This window comes from Lissotriton helveticus, chromosome 8 (genome assembly GCF_964261635.1).
Source record: "Lissotriton helveticus chromosome 8, aLisHel1.1, whole genome shotgun sequence".
Classification (NCBI taxonomy): Eukaryota; Metazoa; Chordata; class Amphibia; order Caudata; family Salamandridae; genus Lissotriton; species Lissotriton helveticus.
In genome coordinates, this window is record NC_136069.1 from 424259414 (window position 1) to 424280872 (window position 21459).

The 21459-nt window shown below is 45.8% G+C and overlaps 1 protein-coding gene across 3 annotated transcripts in view; it reads left to right on the plus strand.

Moving 5' to 3' along the window:
• The window catches only part of DGKH (diacylglycerol kinase eta), a 681607-nt gene that overhangs the window by 476297 nt on the left and 183851 nt on the right, over window positions 1–21459 (plus strand). For all 3 annotated transcript variants that reach the window (XM_078657279.1, XM_078657278.1, XM_078657277.1), the window contains exons 14-15: window positions 3052–3151; window positions 4364–4643. In XM_078657279.1, coding sequence (XP_078513405.1) covers window positions 3052–3151; window positions 4364–4643 — 380 coding nt within the window. The remainder of the gene's footprint in view (window positions 1–3051; window positions 3152–4363; window positions 4644–21459) is intronic.

The window sequence follows — 21459 nt, forward strand, 5'->3', positions numbered from 1 at the left end:
GCCCAGGGTAAGTGTAGCTGAGAGGACAGGATTCAGTATGTGTGCCCTCATTTGCAGTGCTCTTTCGTGAAATAAAGTCTTGTTTTCTAAAATGTGTTCAATTGATGACAATAAATCATGACCCCAGCTATTAGGCGAAATGAAGGGCGTCTCTCTATATTTGGTTGTCTGAGCAACAGAATCTCTTACCGTCGAAGGGCCCTCTGTTAAACAAATTCTCTGTTCAGTTAGTACATGCTTGTCATTCATAGCTCCCCATGCCCAAACAAGTAACCTATCAAGGGAAAGTGAACACTTCCTACCCACTGTGGAATGAGCTAGAAGCAAACGGATTCCTCTTCTCTATTGCTGTTGAGCCAAAAGAAGGGGCTCACCCTTGGCCCGGGCTTTGCCTGCAGCAACCACTAGCGATTGCTATTACAATCTGCGCATACTGCGCAAAATCTTCCTCTTCCTCCCCATGACAGTTTGTAGAACACTGGTCCAGGCCATGGTGATAAGTAGACTGGATTATGGAAATGGTCTCCTAGCTGAAGCTAGTGAATTACTGCTCTCCAAACTCCAGGTGGTCAGAACACGGTGGCCAGGCTTATTCTGAACCGCCCTGCTGGAACTCCCTCAGCTCCCTGCTGAAGGAGCTGCACTGGCTCCCAGTGAAGAAACGTTCCCATTGTAAGATCTGTTGCTTCACCTATAATGCCTTAAAGGGTAAAGGTCCATTGTATCTTCAAAAAAAGTTAAGGGCCTATGCCTTGAGTCGCGCACTCAGATCCAGTGACAAAGCTTTACTGTGTGTCCTCCGTATCCGCCAAACACGCATGGGGGGGCAAAGCCTACTTATAACTCGCTCCAAGTTACTGGAACAAACTTCCACTGACCCTGCGATCCACCCCCACATAATGTAAATTTAGGAAATCACTTTAAGCATGCCTATTCTGAATCCATATGGTACGCACCTCCTGTTAGGATCCGGTACAGCGCAGAGATGCCCCGGCTGAGTTGAGCGCTATACCAGATGATGTTAACATAACAACATAACGTGCTTTCTGCGCAGTGGCAATATTGTGTTTTTCTTATAGCCCGCAATCATGGGGATATGACCAGGCATTGTGAACTGCGAGCAATGTAGCCCCAGGAAAAGGGTGGTTTCCAAGCACCTGGCCTCCTTCTCGGGTACTGGAAAAGCAGAGAAAGCACAAACCGCTCTACCTCAAGCACACCACCCCGCTGTTAGCACGTTCTTTAAGATCAAAGTAAATGTTGAAAACTGAGACTAACAGTTATGCTGTGCGTCTAGCAGACCCAGTTCAACACTACAGCGTAGTAGTCTCTTTAAAGTCTAAAGTGTAGGTGAAGCTGATGAGCTATTAGGGAATATGTTGGCAAGGAATCCAAATCCAAATATACACCAAGCTAATGCTCACGTTGAAATATTTTGTTGAATTTGCAATCAAATATAGAAAGTGTTCACATTTTCAATTTTGCTTCTTCATATTTTTCAATACTGTATAAGTTTTAATTGATTCATTTTAGTATTATGTAAACAGAGTAGCAGCCTTGCGGACCCTCCAGTCATTGTGGAACCACTGATCAACAAGCACTGTGCTAAACGTTTATGATAGCAGATTGTTTAGCGCCATAGTTTAGCAAACTCTCGCTATAGACCCTCACAATAGTAATTTGCTCACAGGTACAAAGAGTCTCAAATGGAGTTTCTCGTGTAATCAGAAGCTGGGAGGGTAGGAGTGATGCATCAGACAAACTTGAGATGATCATTTGGAGAGGTAGTCAGATGAGGAATGATTTTCCTGTTTTCCTCTTGCTCTACCACTGATCTGTGAAGACATCCGTCTAGATGTATCAAACGTGACAGTAGATAACACATACTTGAGGCATGTTGCAGAATCACCTTTTGCATCGCAGTGATTTACATTATGTGACCCCTAACTACAGTGACAATAGAGTTGAACATCCCTCCAGGAAATAGCAAACACAATTTTGCCTATGGCATATTATTATTTTTTTCTAATATTAGCTTTTGGAGGTGAGATCTAAACACGTGAGCAAAGTCTGCTGCCAGCTTTAATACCAAACTCGTGCTGCGTAATGGACAAACTCATCTACTTTTTGAAAAAGCCCAGACACACGTCTATTAATAAACAAAATCAACTTTATCACTTGCCTTGTTCAAGTCACCTGTTATCATCCTTCCTCTATCAGTAATTATACTAGAACTTGGACGCCACTAAAGCTTCTGAAAAGAGGCAAGATTCTTCATCAATAATGGCCGCAATTTCTGGCTTGCTTGAAGATTAGAATTTATAGTCTTTCTTACAAAATGCAAGCCTATGCTTGGTAATAAGTGTGGCAGGTTTGATATGCTCTATTCCTCCATTGTCGACCAGTATTTCACACTTGCCAGTGTTATAGACCTGGGCAATATTATGTCAGTATGGCTGTGTCTACGAATGTATCTTTCTTTCTTTGCTTCAATCAGACACAAGCATTTCCTATCTACTGGTGCCATTCTTGGGACATTGGATGAACGTAGCTTCCTGCAATTGACGCTGAACCTTTATTTCCCCCTTGTATCTTAGAATTTTCAGCGTCCGAATTTCTGCATAAATCTGTAGAGAAAGCCTGAGACCACTTCCAATCTAAGTTCACCCATGGGCATTGTGGAAGTGGTACAGCATGGGCCGCATTTCCTTGCTCATCTTTGCTAGCTGATGTGAACATTGGGAGGTTTGGGATACCCGACCGTGCATTTTATTGCTGCATTGATTTAGCCAGTCAGTGGCAATGGAGCATTGATAAACAGAAAAACGAATTTGTTGTAGTGTACAACAGATCAACACAATTTGTGAGAAGTCACCATGCTGAATTGACTTTCTTGCTTTTTGGACCTATATTAATAGGCCATTGTCAGTGTCCTCATTTTTGCCAGTAAGTATTGAATTCCGATGATACTTCGACTGTTTGCAAATACTGCCAACACCATTAGAAGAATGTTCTTTATTAACCATATATTTTCCAATTTTTTAATTGCAGAGTATTGTGTGAAACCGTTAAAGATTTTGTTGCCAAAGTAGGGAAAACCTATGAAAAACCGTTAGAAAATACTGAAGAGGCTGAGGCAATGGCCGTTAAGGTGAGGGTTAGTTTCCTACAGATATTACAAAAACAGTATTATACTGGTGTAAATGTATTAGTAATGTGTTCATTTATTGATAAATATGACAAAAACATTCTCTCCAATATGTATTGCCCATATTAAGCAATAAAAACGTGTACTCGAAATATATTGATGGATTATTAATACATTTATTATGTCTTACAAGTTTTCCAACAACATGAGGCTACTGTAGGACACAACCTCCACCTATTGTTGTCGGAAATGTATTTGTGACTCCTGCTAGTTCAAACCTCACTTGCTTGAGAAAAACACAGCTATCTTTTTTTTTGCACTGGTGTTAGAGATTGCTCTGTAAAGCTCTACACACCATGGGTACTGCATTTGCTATGAATGGGAACAGTGCTCAGTTGCATTGGGAAGAAGCACACATATATATGCCCGTGTCTCCTATTTTGCTCAGTTTTGTGACAGCTCGGTGTTTAATTTGGAAAGAATAAATGCCAGGGTTCCAGTTGTTCTAATAAAAAAAGCATGATGGTACTACTGCCGAATGCTGGATTTGGCGAATACCAGGACTGTCTAATCTTTATTTCACCTCATGCATCTTTCATCCACCATCATAGGTCTCTTTTATCCCTCCTTGCTTGCTTTGCTGCTGTTCTTCTCTTTCTCTTTCTCTTATCTCCCCCTTTGCTGCTTTTCTCTATCTTGTTCTGAGTCAAATTCTGATAATTAAACATTGGTCGCAGTCCCCAAAGAAGAGTACCGGTGGGCCCACCTGCAACCACTGGCTCAAATTAAGCAATGGGTCAGCTTCAATAGAGTGTGGAGCCATGGGCTGAAGGCCTCATACGTTTTACTTTTGATTTCCACTTACACAGTGGTTAGGTGTGCTTGATGCACTAGCAGTGGTTTGTTTTGCCTGAATATTAGTTTCATTTGGAAATATGGTCTTCCACTCTAAATATTTGTATTCCCAACATATGTTTCACTATTAGATTTTTAAATGTAAACATGTGAGAGGGGGCTTGCGCAGGCTATTTATGAATGCCACATGCTCCCATAAATAGCAGCACAAAGTATTTTATGCATTTTTTGAAACCTGTCCAAAATTAAAATTGGTTCTGCAGACTAACTCCTAAAACCTGATAGAAACCACTTTTCAAATGATTTGTTTGTACTAGCTTTCCAATCTTGTTGATGTTTGTGTACTTCTTTCTACTTTAGTGCTCAGCACTCAACGAAAAGCTGGACCTGTTGCTCCAGGCTCTGCACACTGAAGCCCAGGCAGCACCCATACTGTCGCGGTCAACACCCCCCATTGTAGAGGAAGACGTCGAGGAGGAGTTCTCCAGCGAAGAGTCCCTGACTGAAAGCAAAGAGCATTTAACGGAGAGCATCACCAAGTCTTCCACCCAGAAAATCTTCAAACCTAGGGAGCAGTTAATGCTCAGGGCCAACAGTTTGAAGAAGGCAGTGAGGCAAATCATCGAACAAGCAGAAAAAGGTGTATGCATCAGCAGCGTTTTTCTTTTGTTAGTCACTCATTGTCTAATTATATACGTTCCTGTTTATTTTGCAGCTGTCCCTGCTTTGATTTTTTACTTTCTGTCACTGTAGTCTTAAATCATTGCTTTTTCCAGATCCTTGATGATCCTTTACCTTGGGGACCATTTGGTAAAAAATACAGTATTTTTTTGATAAGCAATTTTATTGATTTTAAAACGCACAAAACAATGCAGCCAATACACGGATATCGCGATATTAAATCCATTCACAAAAGCAGTGTAACCCCCAATCACGAACCCCATAAAAAAATACAGTATTTAAACATGACCGTACATGAATGTGCAGTGTGTCAGCCCTAACAGTACCAGCCTTTTCTCCAGACCATTGATGCTGTTAGTGGTGTCTATGGTGAGTTTGGGGTTTTGTGTCTGCATCCCAGGGCTCTAAATCGCTTTGTACACATCAATTTGCACTCTCATGCATATATGAATTTTCAAAGTTAATGCTGATGAGCTGCCATGGCCTACTCTAAGAATTGGTGAAAAGGGTTTGGAGCTTAAATACTGCATGACAAGTGACCATACTTGAAAATGCATTGTGTAGTTCGAGCTAAATATTAAAAAATAGTGGACTTCTTAACCCATATGACAGTTCAAATGAATAACATCACAAAAAAACAGAATATTTTAGTAGTCTATTGCCAAGATAAGACGCCCCACAAATTTATAGCAGTTAGAAAGTAATGCACCACAGTTCAAAATAATTTTGGACACTAGGACCAGTCTTAAGCTATGGAGTAAAATGTGGTCTTTTTTTGGTTGGGATAACCATCATGATGCAAATTTCCACCAACAGCAGAATTTAGAAGTCCTGGCCAGTGGGACTGATTAGCTAGAGAGAATTTTACTGTTTCCATTGCCATTTCACAAACATTCTTTTCTGTGTATCACAGCAGCTTGACTACTAAGCGGCATTTTTATATAGCTGAGCTCATGTGAACTGAGAATCTGTCCAGATTTCCAAGTACTCAAGAATCTTATTGTCTCCCAAAAAACCCTACCAAAAATAAAAGTGTATCTCACCCAAGTCAAAAGAGAGGAGATTAGCGTGCCATGGGATTCCTCCACAAAGTTTCGGCATGGCTTCAGAGGCCTGTCCCAGCTCCAGTGGGCAGTGTACAGAACACTGGACAGATTACTTGGAAATGGGGCTTAGATGTCAGTGCTCCGGAAAAGTGTTTGTTGATGTTGGAATTCTACTCCCAGGGAATCTTCCCAGAAGTACCAATATATAGGAACATTCTGTATGGCTTTTGTCAAAAATAGCTAGTACAGATTTTTGGTTGATGGTTTTCCCACAAGATATGGGGCCCTCACATGACTCAACAGTTGGAATAGTACTCAGGGTGAAGGTCCGAATGTGATTTAAAACTGAGATCTTTTTGGAATTGGATGGGTTAGGGAGATGGTTTACACTGTTGAGGAATGAGGACAACTGTGTCCGAACTCTGATCTAGGTTGAAGAGAACAGGTCTCTATTCCTCACGAGCTAGCCATAGGGCTCTATCGAAGAGTATAATAGAATGGGGCAGGATGACGCAGTCTTGGCACACGTGCAGGCCTAGGATCATCTTTGACGGTTTTATAAACCCTTGACATTGCAAACATCTTTGGGGTAGGTTTGTCTATCAAGGCCTGTTAATTTAAATGTGTCTCATCCTTGAAACTCTGGCATGAAGGTTGTGCACCCGCTGGACCTTGCTCTTGGACTACCTGGTCAGAGCATATCTCTCTGTTACTATGCTCACTCTCTTGCAAGGGCAGTGTAGAACTGCTCTATAATCTTTCATCCGTATTTGCACCTGGTCATCTTTTTCCTCCACGATGGTTATTTCCCTTGCAGTCAGTTTTTATTCTTGTTTTACATGACACTGGTTTTTGTTGCAAGTCTCGTTTAATTTTAGTTTTTCTGTATTTTTTCTTTATTTTTCAGACATCTATTTTTAGATTTGCTTCCAAACAAGCCAAGCACTAGTGTATATCTATTTTCGGCTGAGACAAATTAAACTGTTAGCTCTGGGAATGTGCAGTTTCTTCTCAAAATATGCACTCTTAGTAACATTATTCGCCTTTTAGATTCTAGTAAATTCAGGCTTTGAAAACGTAGTGTGCTGTTGTGGAAAGGACACTTGACTCAAGTGTATTTGCAGCGGATACCTAGAGAGAGGCCCAGAGTCAAAGAGAGCATGAGTTTCAAAGTAAGAGGCCATCCTATGGTTGAGCAGAGGCTTCACCTTTGACTGCACTTGTTTGTATGTTTAATACGAACGGTTTTGGGGATGGGTGCGAAGTTGAAATTATTTTAAACATAAAATAATTTTGACAGCATGCTTTTAAATAGCCTACACTTGTGACAATTGCTCTGATTAGCATTCCAGCCCATCGTCTTTTGCTCAATAATGCCACTCTAATGCAAATCAGTACTACCCTCATGGGAAGTCTCATCTCAGTCTGCCTGGCGAGGCACCCTCCAGCAGGCAACACAAGCAACTTGGACCGATTCCTGCCTCGTTTGATCTTGTCAGTGAGGTATAGCTGGGATTTTGTTGCACAGTGAGCAAGTGACCCATGTCTGGGAATACCCTTGTGTGAGAAGTTGGCCTGATGTGCAGTGCTCACTATTCTAGTGATCACTATATATCAGTCCAAACAACCCTTATTGATGATTGGTTGTAAGTCAACCTTATAGACCAGCTATCCTAGTAGCATGGATACGAGCAGTCTAAGGCTAAGACTCTAGAGGGCGTGTTAAGCCAGCTGTTTTACCATCACATTACCCCTTGAACACCCAGTGAAAGGACACCACACAAGTGTTATGAAAATAAACAATGTATTTATTAGAATCACAACAACCCTGTACTCTTTATGAGGACAGGGTGCTAAGCACACAACAAAACTCTTACGAAAATACTTTTAAGTTAGCACGTTACACAAATGCCCGAGGGGCACGAAAAACCATATACACTAAAAGTGGAATGCGAGTTACTAGCAGGTAAGTAACAGTTCTAATAGGCTTTGGAATCGCTAGGACTGGACTAGGGAATCGTTAGATTACTACTAGGAGGCCCAGGGGACTCGGGTGCAGAGTGTGCACTCTCACGCGGGATGCGGGACAAAGTCTATGGAGGCTAGTAAAGGCAAAGTTAGTGTTCACGGGCGAACCCGACCTGGTAGGAAGAAAACGACAGTGGATCCTGACCCTTGGATAGTGAGGCTATGCTGGGACACCGGAGTGCCGAAGTTACCTAGCCCAGGGGCTGCAGCTGCATAGGCCTGAAAAGACGTCGGGGATCTCGTTGCCGGACCGGGAGCCTGGAAGGAAGAAGTTGCTGGCAGGCGACCAGTGAAGGAAAGTTCGATGGATCCAAGCCTGGATCAAGGAAGAAGAAAACCTGAAAGCAGAGGGGACCAAGTTCTTGAATCACTAGCCAGTGATTAAGTGGGCACCAGGATGGCACCGGGCGAAGTCACCGCAGTCAGGTGAGTGGGCGCTGCTGGGCTCTGCAGTCTCTCGGACCAGGAGGCGTTGTCGGCGACCAGGATGGAGGTGCGAGCTGTCCCACGAAGGATGAAGTTGTTGGCGTCGAAGTTACCCAGGATTGGGCAACAAGCCTTGGCTAATTCAAGCCCACGCGGTGGACTCAAAATGGCGTCTTGAGTGGACCAGGAGGGTCCAGGGTGCTCCTCTTCTGGGAGGGAGCAAGGGCCAGTCTGGAGCAACCAGACCAGCAGCAGAAATGTCGTCGGGCGTCGTCAGGAAGGCCACAAGCCAACGGGCTAGTAGCCAAACAACGCGGTGAACAGCGGAAAGCAGAAGGGCCCCACGCAGATCGTGGAGATGCTGGGGGGCTGCACTTCGGAGCTGGAGCTGCTCAGAGTCGGGGCTTCTCGGACCCCAAAGCACTCACCAGTGGAATACTCGGCGGGCTTGCTGTGCAGAAGTCGTGCAGTCTTGGCGATGGCCGGTCCCTCGAGGTCTCGTCGCACCCACGGTTCTCAGCTGTGCTGTAGAGGTGGGTAGAGGTCAGAGGTGCCAGGGAAGCCGGGTCTCGTCGAGCTGGGCAGTCGGATTCCGGAGGAAGGACGTGCAGCAGACCGCAGTGTTCTGTAGATGGTGCCTGCGGGTGCAGGGTGACTACTCCTTAGTCACAAGGGAGAAATCTTAGGAAGAAGTCTTGAGTTCCTTTCGCAGAAAGTAGTTTCAGGATTCAAAGATGATCTGATTTGGAAGGGGGCCAGTCTCTACCTTTATCCTGTAAAAAGGGGCTGGCACGCGACTAAGTCCTGCCCTATGGGTGGGACTAGGAGGGGGGTGGTTACACCCACTTCCTTGGCGGGCTTTTCCCCAGCACAGGGTCTGGAATGACCCTGGAACTGGTTCAAGCCGGCCTATGCATAGTGAGCACCGGGGTGCTACTTGCAGTCACCTTCCTCTAAAGCCCTGCCTACCTACAATACACAAAACCCTGTCTGGGACGGTGCTGGCACCGCCCCTGGCAGGAAACCCTTTGTCCTTATCTCCTGCTCTGGGAGGACTCCCAGCAGCAGGAGGGCAGACTTGTGTCTCGGTGGCAGCATCCATTTTGTGGATGCTAAGGCTCTGTCTGACGTTTAACCGGGTTATAGGTTACAGGCATGTCGTGTCCCTCTAGAAGGGTGGAATGCTAACCCCGTCGCCAGAATTGGCGAGGGGTTAGTATTCCAAGTCGTATGACACCTTACTCGACATGTTTTGATAAAGCGATACCAGAGTTGGCACATAACCGCGAGGATTATAATGCACTTAAGAGTATATGGTATGCGATATCATGGAAACGGCTAAGGGATAGATCCCGAAAGCCGCAGACAGGCTCAGCTCATGCCAGAGCACCATCTCACACGATTCCAAGCACTCTGCCTTCAGGATTGTTAAGGCCTGCCATAGGAGTGACTGATAGGAGATCTGTGTGTCCATTTTAGGGTTAGATATAGGTATACTATATCTAAAGCAAAGGGTGAGTACACCACCTTGCCCCAGCTGTCGTGCAGCCAGTTGTGTCAGTTTTAGTTAGTCAATCCAGGGGTGGCATAATACATGCTTCAGCCCCTGGGAGACTTCTGGGTGCACCTCAGCCCTGGGTACAGGGACTTGGAGAGGGCCCAGTGCCAATTCAGTACCTGGGTACACTTTGGATAGAGAGAACAGCTAGGCTGTGGGTCTGATTAGCAGGCCCACAGCCAGGGAAAGTCGTAAACCAGTGCAGCAAAAAGCAAAAAAATCTGGGTGATCATAGGATTGCAGACCCTACTCTCCTACATGACCCCCCCCCAAACTTTGGGACAATAAACTAACCTTGACCAGGTGAGTCTTCTTGCTCTAAGTGGAAATACCTGGAGAGCCCATCAGCATTGCTGTGATCAGTCCCAGGTCTATGCTCCACTGTAAAATCCATCCCCTGTAGGGAAATGGACCACCTAAGCAGTTTGGGGTTTTCACCCTTCATCTGATTTAGCCACAAGAGGGGCTTATGGTCTGTCTGAATGGTGAAGTGAGTGCCAAACAAGTAGGCCCTCAGCTTCTTCAGGGCCCAGACCACAGCAAAGGCCTCCCTCTCAATAGCTGACCAATTTTTCTCTCTGGGTGTCAACCTTCTACTAATGAAAGCAATAGGCTGATCATTACCATCAAAATTCAGTTGAGACAGAACAGCTCCCACACCCAACTCAGAAGCATCTGTTTGGACAATGAATGGCTTGGAGTAATCTGGACTCTTGAGGATAGGTGCTGTGCACATGGCCTGCTTTAGGTCATTGAATGCTTTCTGACAGCTTGCTGTCCACTGAACTTTCTTTGGCATCTTCTTGCTTGTCAGGTCATTAAGGGGGGTCACTATGGACCCATAATTTCTGACAAACTTCCTATAGTACCCAGTCAGGCCCAAGAAAGCTCGAACCTGAGTCTGGGTGATTGGAGGAGTCCAGTCCTTGATGGCCTGTATCTTACTCTCCAGTGGCTGAACCTGGCCTCCACCTACAAGGTGGCCCAGGTATACAACCTGTGTCTGCCCTATCTGGCACTTTGTGGCCTTGATAGTGAGGCCTGCCTTTTGCAGGGCCTCTAACACTTTCCTCAGGTGGACCAGGTGATCCTCCCAGGTGGAGCTAAAGACAGCAATATCGTCAAGATAAGCTGCACAGAAGTCATCCAGCCCAGTGAGGACTTGATTCACCAACCTTTGGAAGGTGGCAGGTGCATTTTTCAGTCCAAAGGGCATTACCACAAATTGATAATGCCCTCCAGGGGTAGAAAATGCTGTCTTAGGTTTGGCTTCCTCAGCTAACCTGATTTGCCAATACCCAGCTGTCAAATCAAATGTGCTTAAGAAGTTGGCAGAAGCCAATCTATCTATAAGCTCATCTGCTCTTGGGATTGGGTGGGCATCAGTCTTAGTGACTGCATTGAGGCCTCTGTAGTCTACGCAAAACCTCATCTCTCTCTTACCACCCTGGGTGTGAGGCTTTGGCACTAGAACTACTGGGCTAGCCCAAGGGCTATCTGAGGGCTCAATGACTCCCAGTTCCAACATTTTCTGCACTTCAGTTTTTATGCAGTCTCTAACATGATCAGGCTGTCTGTAGATTTTACTCTTGACAGGCAGACTGTCTCCAGTGTCAACATCATGGGTACACCAATCAGTTTGGCTGGGGGTCAGAGAGAACATATGTCGAAAGGATTGCAGAACTTGCCTGCAATCCTGTTGCTGATGTTAAGTGAGGCTGCCACTAAAGACAACACCATCAACTGACCCATCATCAGGATTCTGAGTGAGCAGGTCTGGGAGAGGGTCACTCTCTTCCTCCTGTCCCTCATCTGTGGCCATGAGCAAGCTCATGTCCTTCCTGTCAACATATGCTTTGAGCCTGTTAACATGGAGCACTCTGAGAGGGCTCCTGGGAGTTCCAAGGTCCACCAAGTAGGTAACCTCTCCCTTTTGCTCAATGATGGTGTGGGGCCCAGACCATTTGTCTTTCAGAGCTGCTGGGGCCACTGGCTCCAGCACCCACACCTTCTGTCCTGGCTGGTACACAGTCAGTACAGCCTTTTGGTCATGCCAAGCTTTTTGAAGTTCCTGGCTGGCCTCAAGGTTTTTAGATGCCTTCTCCATATACTCAGCCATCCTGGAGCGGAGACCAAGTACATAGTCCACTATGTTGGTTGCAGGCTTTTTGAGAGGTCTCTCCCATCCTTCCTTCACCAAACACAGGGGTCCTCTTACAGGATGCCCATACAGAAGCTCAAAAGGGCTGTAGCCAACCCCCTTCTGTGGGACCTCTCTGTAAGCAAACAGGAGGCAGGGGATCAGGACATCCCATCTTCTCCTAAGAGGTTCAGGTAGTCCATGAATCATCCCTTTCAGGGTCCTGTTGAATCTCTCAACAAGCCCATTGCATTGTGGATGATAGGGTGTGGTGAACTTGTAGTTCACACCACACTCTTTCCACATGGCAGTCAGATATCCTGACATGAAGTTTGTACCTCTGTCAGAAACGACCTCCTTAGGGAAACCCACTCTGGAGAACACTCCAACTAGGGCTCTTGCCACTACAGGGGCTGTAGTGGTCCTAAGGGGAATAGCCTCAGGATACCTGGTGGCATGGTCCACCACCACCAGTATAAACTTGTGTCCTGATGCTGTCTGGGGTTCCATTGGACCAACAATGTCAATCCCCACTCTTTCAAAGGGAACCCCCACCACAGGTAGTGGTATGAGGGGGGCCTTTGTGGTGCCACCTGACTTGCCACTGGCTTGGCAAGTGACACATGAGCGACAAAACTCCTTGGTATTCTCATTCATATGGGGCCAGTGAAAGTGTGAGACAAGCCTGTCCCAAGTCTTTGTCTGACCTAAATGACCTGCAAGGGGAATCTCATGGGCCAAGGTGAGAAGGAAACCTCTCAGAGACAAGGGGATGACCAGCCTCCTGGTTGCACCAGGCTTGGGGTCTCTTGACTCAGAGTACAGGAGTCCATCTTCCCAGTATACCCTGTGGGCACCTGTGGCATTCCCTGCAGCCTCAGCAGCAGCCTGCTGTCTGAGGGGTTCAAGGGAAGGGCAGCTCAACTGTTCCTTCCCCAGGTCTGCTCTGGAGGGTCCCCCTGAGCCCAGAAACTCAACTTGATCAAGTTCAAGCTCTTTAGGCTCAGTTTCCCTCAGCTCTGCTAGATCAGCCTCCTCAGAGACTTGATCCTCAACCTGGGGCAAGGGGGAAGGCAAAGCCTTACCCTTACTGCTCTTCTTCTTGGGAGGTGTCTGGTCCATAATTTCAGGATCCAGCACCTGTTCAGTGGGGCATCTTCTGGCCTGTGACCTAGTCACAGCAAGCACATGTGCTGGCAAGCCTAACATCTCCATGTGAGTCCTCTGCTCCACTTCTGACCATTGTGATGACTCCAAATCATTGCCCAACAAACAATCAACTGGGAGGTCTGAACTGACTACAACTTTCTTTTGTCCCTTCACTCCACCCCAGGAGAAAGCCACAATTGCCACACTATGACTAGTAGTGACATTGCTGGCATTGGTCACCAGGAAATCAGTACCTGGCATGATCTGTCCAGGGTCCACAAAGTTAGGTGTCACCATGGTGACACTGGCACAAGTGTCCCTATAGGCCTGAGCCATTTTGCCATTAATCAAAGGTGTCTGCCTGTATTTGCCCAAAGTATTGGGACTTATTTCAGGGGACATATCCATATCCCCTGTACAGACAAGGACAGCCTGAGTGAGTGTGCCAACTAAGTTGTCAGACCCCTCAGTACCCAAGGTTAACCCAACTAATGCCTTGGGAGTGACACTACCACTACTGACTGTACTAGGGGGTGCAGTTGCTTTAGGAGCTGTAGTGGCAGGAGTTTGTCCTCCTCCTCTTTTGGTGCACTCACTAAACCAGTGAGATTTACTTTTGCAGTACTGGCACCACCTTTTGGACTGGCCTTCTTGAGTCTTCTTCTTCTGGGAAGCCTGACCCCCACCCTCTTTGGTTTGTTGGGGACCTGGTGAAGACTTCTGGTCATTTTGCTCATTCTTAACATTACCCTTCTGGTCTGCTTTCTTCTGACCACCCTGGTTCTGGTTCTGGTTCTGCTTGATCCTTGTCCTGACCCATTTGTCTGCCTTCTTTCCCAATTCTTGGGGAGAGGTCAGATCTGAATCAACAAGGTGCTGGTGCAGCAACTGGTTCTGACAATTGTTCAAAATTTGTTCTCTCATCATTAGATTATACAATCCTGTGTAATCTGTAACCTTGCTACCCAGCAACCAGCCCTCCAAAGCCTTAGTGGCACAATCCACAAAATCAGACCAGTCCTGAGACTGAGTTTTCTGGGTGTCTCTGAACAGCAACCTGTACTGCTCAGTGGTTAAACCAAACCCATCAACCAGTGTATTCTTCAGGACCTGGTAATTGTTAGCATCCTCCACTCTTGTAGTGAGGAGCTTATCTCTACCTTTACCATCAAAGGAGAGCCACAGTATAGCTGCCCACTGACTCTGGGGAATGTTCTGCACAGTGCAGGCCCTCTCCAGAGCAGCCATCCATTTCTGGATGTCATCCCCTTGCTTAAAGGGGGGCACTATTTTAGTCAGGTGTTTAGTATCTAAACCCTTCTCTCTATCTCTTGGGAGATTGCTGCCACCAGTGGGAGCTAGCCCACTCATCTGCTGCTCTCTTGCCAGGGCAAGCTTCTCTTTGGCCAGGGCAATTTCTTCCCTTTCAATCCTCAGTTCAGCTTGTCTCATCCTAGCCTCATGCTCCCTTCTCTGAGGGGAAGTAAATCTCCTCTGTGGAGGATTCCTTCTCCCCTGAGAAGAGGCATTAGAGTGCAGAGATCTATTGGAGTCCCTAGAAAGAGATCTATCTCTCCTAACTCCAAGGTTAGGCCCACTTCGGGTTAGTACTGGGGGGCCCCCAGATCCTAGCCCAAGTAAGTCTAAGTTGGTCTTGGTTAGCCTTCTGACTACCTCAAGATTCTTGTCTGCCTCATCCCCAGAGAGTACCTCCTGATCCTCCTCCTCAACTGCTGAATCAGTGTTGGGGAGGTCTGGATCCCCAGAGGTTCCCTCTAAGGCTGGCATGCTCCCATGTAACTGAGAGAGCTTTCTGGCATCATATGTCTCTAAGAGACCTATCAGAAAGGGAAGGGTGGGGTTAGACCCCTGCTTCAGTTTCCTGGAGACACAGATTTGTCTCATCTCCTGAAAATTGAGAGCTGCATATCTCGAAGTGACCTGTGGAGGGTCAACACTGACCAGGGGAGTCTCAGTAGAGTCCCCCTGAGTCGACATGCTTTTCTAGTGAGGTGTAAGTGGTGCACTTACCTACACTATATGTTTGCCTACTGATCCCTTGCTAGAGTTGTAGTTTAGGGTGTGCTAGGCCCTAGGAGCTACAACAGCTGGTTCAGTAGAACTCAGAGTATTCTAAGCTAAGTTATATGTACCTTTAGTACTTATGTGATCTTTCACAAGATATTCTTAGGGCATGTGTGGTAAAACAACAGCAAGCTCAAATCCCAACCGCTGCTCACCAATGTGAGAAGTTGGCCTGATGTGCAGTGCTCACTATTCTAGTGATCACTATATATCAGTCCAAACAACCCTTATTGATGATTGGTTGTAAGTCAACCTTATAGACCAGCTATCCTAGTAGCATGGATACGAGCAGTCTAAGGCTAAGACTCTAGAGGGCGTGTTAAGCCAGCTGTTTTACCATCACATTACCCCTTGAACACCCAGTGAAAGGACACCACACAAGTGTTATGAAAATAAACAATGTATTTATTAGAATCACAACAACCCTGTACTCTTTATGAGGACAGGGTGCTAAGCACACAACAAAACTCTTACGAAAATACTTTTAAGTTAGCACGTTACACAAATGCCCGAGGGGCACGAAAAACCATATACACTAAAAGTGGAATGCGAGTTACTAGCAGGTAAGTAACAGTTCTAATAGGCTTTGGAATCGCTAGGACTGGACTAGGGAATCGTTAGATTACTACTAGGAGGCCCAGGGGACTCGGGTGCAGAGTGTGCACTCTCACGCGGGATGCGGGACAAAGTCTATGGAGGCTAGTAAAGGCAAAGTTAGTGTTCACGGGCGAACCCGACCTGGTAGGAAGAAAACGACAGTGGATCCTGACCCTTGGATAGTGAGGCTATGCTGGGACACCGGAGTGCCGAAGTTACCTAGCCCAGGGGCTGCAGCTGCATAGGCCTGAAAAGACGTCGGGGATCTCGTTGCCGGACCGGGAGCCTGGAAGGAAGAAGTTGCTGGCAGGCGACCAGTGAAGGAAAGTTCGATGGATCCAAGCCTGGATCAAGGAAGAAGAAAACCTGAAAGCAGAGGGGACCAAGTTCTTGAATCACTAGCCAGTGATTAAGTGGGCACCAGGATGGCACCGGGCGAAGTCACCGCAGTCAGGTGAGTGGGCGCTGCTGGGCTCTGCAGTCTCTCGGACCAGGAGGCGTTGTCGGCGACCAGGATGGAGGTGCGAGCTGTCCCACGAAGGATGAAGTTGTTGGCGTCGAAGTTACCCAGGATTGGGCAACAAGCCTTGGCTAATTCAAGCCCACGCGGTGGACTCAAAATGGCGTCTTGAGTGGACCAGGAGGGTCCAGGGTGCTCCTCTTCTGGGAGGGAGCAAGGGCCAGTCTGGAGCAACCAGACCAGCAGCAGAAATGTCGTCGGGCGTCGTCAGGAAGGCCACAAGCCAACGGGCTAGTAGCCAAACAACGCGGTGAACAGCGGAAAGCAGAAGGGCCCCACGCAGATCGTGGAGATGCTGGGGGGCTGCACTTCGGAGCTGGAGCTGCTCAGAGTCGGGGCTTCTCGGACCCCAAAGCACTCACCAGTGGAATACTCGGCGGGCTTGCTGTGCAGAAGTCGTGCAGTCTTGGCGATGGCCGGTCCCTCGAGGTCTCGTCGCACCCACGGTTCTCAGCTGTGCTGTAGAGGTGGGTAGAGGTCAGAGGTGCCAGGGAAGCCGGGTCTCGTCGAGCTGGGCAGTCGGATTCCGGAGGAAGGACGTGCAGCAGACCGCAGTGTTCTGTAGATGGTGCCTGCGGGTGCAGGGTGACTACTCCTTAGTCACAAGGGAGAAATCTTAGGAAGAAGTCTTGAGTTCCTTTCGCAGAAAGTAGTTTCAGGATTCAAAGATGATCTGATTTGGAAGGGGGCCAGTCTCTACCTTTATCCTGTAAAAAGGGGCTGGCACGCGACTAAGTCCTGCCCTATGGGTGGGACTAGGAGGGGGGTGGTTACACCCACTTCCTTGGCGGGCTTTTCCCCAGCACAGGGTCTGGAATGACCCTGGAACTGGTTCAAGCCGGCCTATGCATAGTGAGCTACTTGCAGTCACCTTCCTCTAAAGCCCTGCCTACCTACAATACACAAAACCCTGTCTGGGACGGTGCTGGCACCGCCCCTGGCAGGAAACCCTTTGTCCTTATCTCCTGCTCTGGGAGGACTCCCAGCAGCAGGAGGGCAGACTTGTGTCTCGGTGGCAGCATCCATTTTGTGGATGCTAAGGCTCTGTCTGACGTTTAACCGGGTTATAGGTTACAGGCATGTCGTGTCCCTCTAGAAGGGTGGAATGCTAACCCCGTCGCCAGAATTGGCGAGGGGTTAGTATTCCAAGTCGTATGACACCTTACTCGACATGTTTTGATAAAGCGATACCAGAGTTGGCACATAACCGCGAGGATTATAATGCACTTAAGAGTATATGGTATGCGATATCATGGAAACGGCTAAGGGATAGATCCCGAAAGCCGCAGACAGGCTCAGCTCATGCCAGAGCACCATCTCACACGATTCCAAGCACTCTGCCTTCAGGATTGTTAAGGCCTGCCATAGGAGTGACTGATAGGAGATCTGTGTGTCCATTTTAGGGTTAGATATAGGTATACTATATCTAAAGCAAAGGGTGAGTACACCACCTTGCCCCAGCTGTCGTGCAGCCAGTTGTGTCAGTTTTAGTTAGTCAATCCAGGGGTGGCATAATACATGCTTCAGCCCCTGGGAGACTTCTGGGTGCACCTCAGCCCTGGGTACAGGGACTTGGAGAGGGCCCAGTGCCAATTCAGTACCTGGGTACACTTTGGATAGAGAGAACAGCTAGGCTGTGGGTCTGATTAGCAGGCCCACAGCCAGGGAAAGTCGTAAACCAGTGCAGCAAAAAGCAAAAAAATCTGGGTGATCATAGGATTGCAGACCCTACTCTCCTACACCTTGGCAACTTAGGGTGTTAAATCAAGCTAATAACTAAACCACAAATTAAAAGTAAAAATAAATCTGCTGCAGCATCATGTGCATGACTACGTCAGCAGGCTGGGGCCAGTAATGTTCTTGCCACTAGCAATGGTTCCTCTAACAAACATTTACCATCTTGAAATCAGTATGCCAGTCAATCAATAAATGGACCAATGTATTGAGGTTAGTGCAACATATTGATAAATAATACTACAAACATATGTGCATATTTCTAAAAAGGAACAATGCAGTGCTCAAGTGCTAATGTAAACATAGCCACATCATTAGCAAGAAAATATTATGTAGGCAAGTGACCAAACACACAATCCAAAATTATTTGTGCTCCCAATCTGTTTGCTAACGCATTCTGTCAGTACAGGAAGTCGGGATTTCGACCCATTACTGCACACGTTTCTGGGTCATCGTCAGGCCCAAGTAATCAATTATGAGCATTTCTAAAAATCAAACAAAATTAGGAACACTATATAACTAAACTCACTCCAGATACAAGTAAAATTATTAAAACATTTATTTTATGAGGAGTCTTAAAACCTAACAGCTGCCTCACAAGTCAGTGCCACATGCGTGTCCATATGGACCGCATTTCAAAAGTTGCAAAATTATTTAGTAAGGTGCACATGGTGTGAAACATTGCGAAGTAAAATACCGTATGATTCAAGGAATGGCCAGACAGTTAAGTCTTATGAAACTTCAACAATAGCTTGAAAAGTAAGCAGTTATTGATAATTGTGGCCTAGACATTACTCTACAAAGCTAAAATGGAGCCTCACAAGTCAGTACAATAGGTAAGTCCAACTAGATCTCATCAACATAAATTACAAAGAAAAATATTGAACTGTTCGAAGGCTTAACTAAGTAGAACCATAGCTTGCAGAGCTGGCAGGAACTGATTTGTGTGTTCCCAACATATCTCTAAAAAAACAGAAATTGTACTTTAAACGATAGGGAAAAACAAAAAAAAGGGAAAAGTAATGTATCTCCTGGGTATTTCCTTGTTAGATACCATGTGTGGGTGCAAAGCATCCCACAAGAGCATTGATTCACTTCAAGCTGTTGCCTCGGTAATATTGCATGTGCCAGTGGTCTGCCATTTTATCCTTGATTCAAGCACAGGCTGATAATGAACAGACTTTAGAAAGTGCAAAATATATATTTTAGAAAAGTATTTCTAAAATGTTCCATGATAAACCAATGACTATTTCATGTTGAGCAAATTTACTTCAAGAATGAAAAAAAATCTCTTTCAAAAGAAAGAAACAAAAGATTATTATGTAGCTTTGTACGCTGCAGCAGTCTGCCATTTAATCCTTGATTAGTGTATGTGCGACCAATAAATCACACCAGCAGTGAAGTGCCCAAAATGTTTTTCAAAACCTATTTTAAAGTTGTAATAGTTAAAGGCATTGATTGTATAATATTGGATATTTTTTTTTAAAAATTGAAAAACAATGTATCTTAAGAGAAAGAGGATAACAACTGATTTTGGAGATTGGCAGCATTTCTATAAAAAATGTTTAAGCCCTTCCCTTCGGGGCATATTCCCCCGCTGTGCTGGGGGTAGGGGGGGTCGCGCGCAGCGCCCCGGTGCTCATGACGAGCTCAGCTCGTCATGAGCCACGGTTATTGTGTGCTCATGACGAGCTGAGCTAGTCATGACCACACCCACTGAGCTAGTCATGACCACACCCATTTCTTTAGAACGCTCGCACAGCAGGGGAATTTGCCCAGCGTGCGAGCGTTCTAACGGTCATGACGAGCTCAGCTCGTCATGAGCACACGAGCACCGTGGCTCATGACGAGCTGAGCTCGTCATGAGCATGGAAGGTGTTAAAGAAGTGTTGTCCACTGAATGAGAGTGGTACGCTATTGTACACAGCCTCCATAGAGGGGCATAACTGATCTTGGTCCCAAATATAAGGTATATGGAATCTGACATATAGGGTTCTAAGACTGCATCATAGATGTCTATAAGTAAAGGATAAAACATTGTAAAACTAATACCCCAAGGGTGAATTAAAGCTAGTAACAGTACGAAAAAAATGAAACAAATCATTATCATAGCAGACCCTCATGCATAATGCACACTTTTATACAGTGATCCATTAGAATTAGCATAGAGCAAATGCTAAGAAACAGTCACATTCCTCCTGGCTACCACTTATTGAGTACAATCCATCGGTCCACCTTTATTCAGGTGCTCTTAAAGCTTCTGTAACTTGCCTTTGGATGCCATTCTCTGTGTCACCATTCGCCAGGTAGTGAGTTACCAGTGGAACTTTGATAACCTTGCACTTAATTCTACTTTTACCTAGTAATATTCTGCACTTCACTTGCGTTTTTTGTCGTGTGTGGATGTCATTAATAGGACACCAAATGGCATAAATGAAATGTTTACTGTTGCAGTTAGTTTGATGCTTCATGACAAATGGAATTTCCTTGTATGTAAAGGTTTTGTATCAGAAGTCAAAGGACGTGCATTACAATCCCCACACTGCCTGTTCTGTAATTGAAGCAAGACCCCTCAGCGTGATGAGATTGTTCAGCCATTTTAGCTTTTTTGCCTTTTAAACTGATGCTGTTCAGCATTGGCAAGAATCATTTTTATCCTGACACCGCAATTATAATTTTGTTTCTTATTGTCGATGCTGTTCAGCATCAACAACAAGCATTGGCAAAGGCAAAAGTTGGGCTAAGACGTTTACAATGGGAGAACTTTTGCTTTCCAAATGCTTGATTTTTAATCATTTGTTTTATTTTGAAATGTATTGTTTTTTATCTAATATTATTTAAATGTTGAGCCATAGCTGATGCGGAATCAATAAATCTTGGATTCTAATTGGGTGTGTTAGCTTTCTACGCCCACTCCAGCCTGTAATATTAGTACTCCTCAGAAGGATGGATGGTCTGGCATGCCAGCTGAACACCAATGACATTTGCAGCCTTCCTTCTGAAGTTTTTGGCAGCCAGCTGTCTCTGCTGTGCTCGAATATAATGGGGGTATTTCAGGATTCCGAGATACAATCGAGATACAATCGACCAAAAAATGTTATGGTCCAAATAGACAACATTTGGGCTTGGTTTGACTCCAGGGGTATTGGCCCTGCATTGTGAATAGACTCTCATCCGTCCACTCATGATCTTTTGTGCTTGGATAATACAGGCCTTCAGGGTAGCTCGATAAAGGGCCGTGTAGTAAATACTCTTTGCCATAAACTCCTTTGCTAGTCCACCATCAAAGCAAGTGTCACACTTTTTAGTATATTGATGGAATATAGATGAAAGTATGAAACTCTTCTATATCTTAATTTTTAACTTTGTTTTCCCTGAGTATCGGTTTGTTTGAACCAAAATTACATTATGGTGACACCTCTGCATGTGGGTTTCGCCATGCTCCCCTTACTAGTTAAACAGTGAAACTTGTGCGGGGATAAACAGTATTCT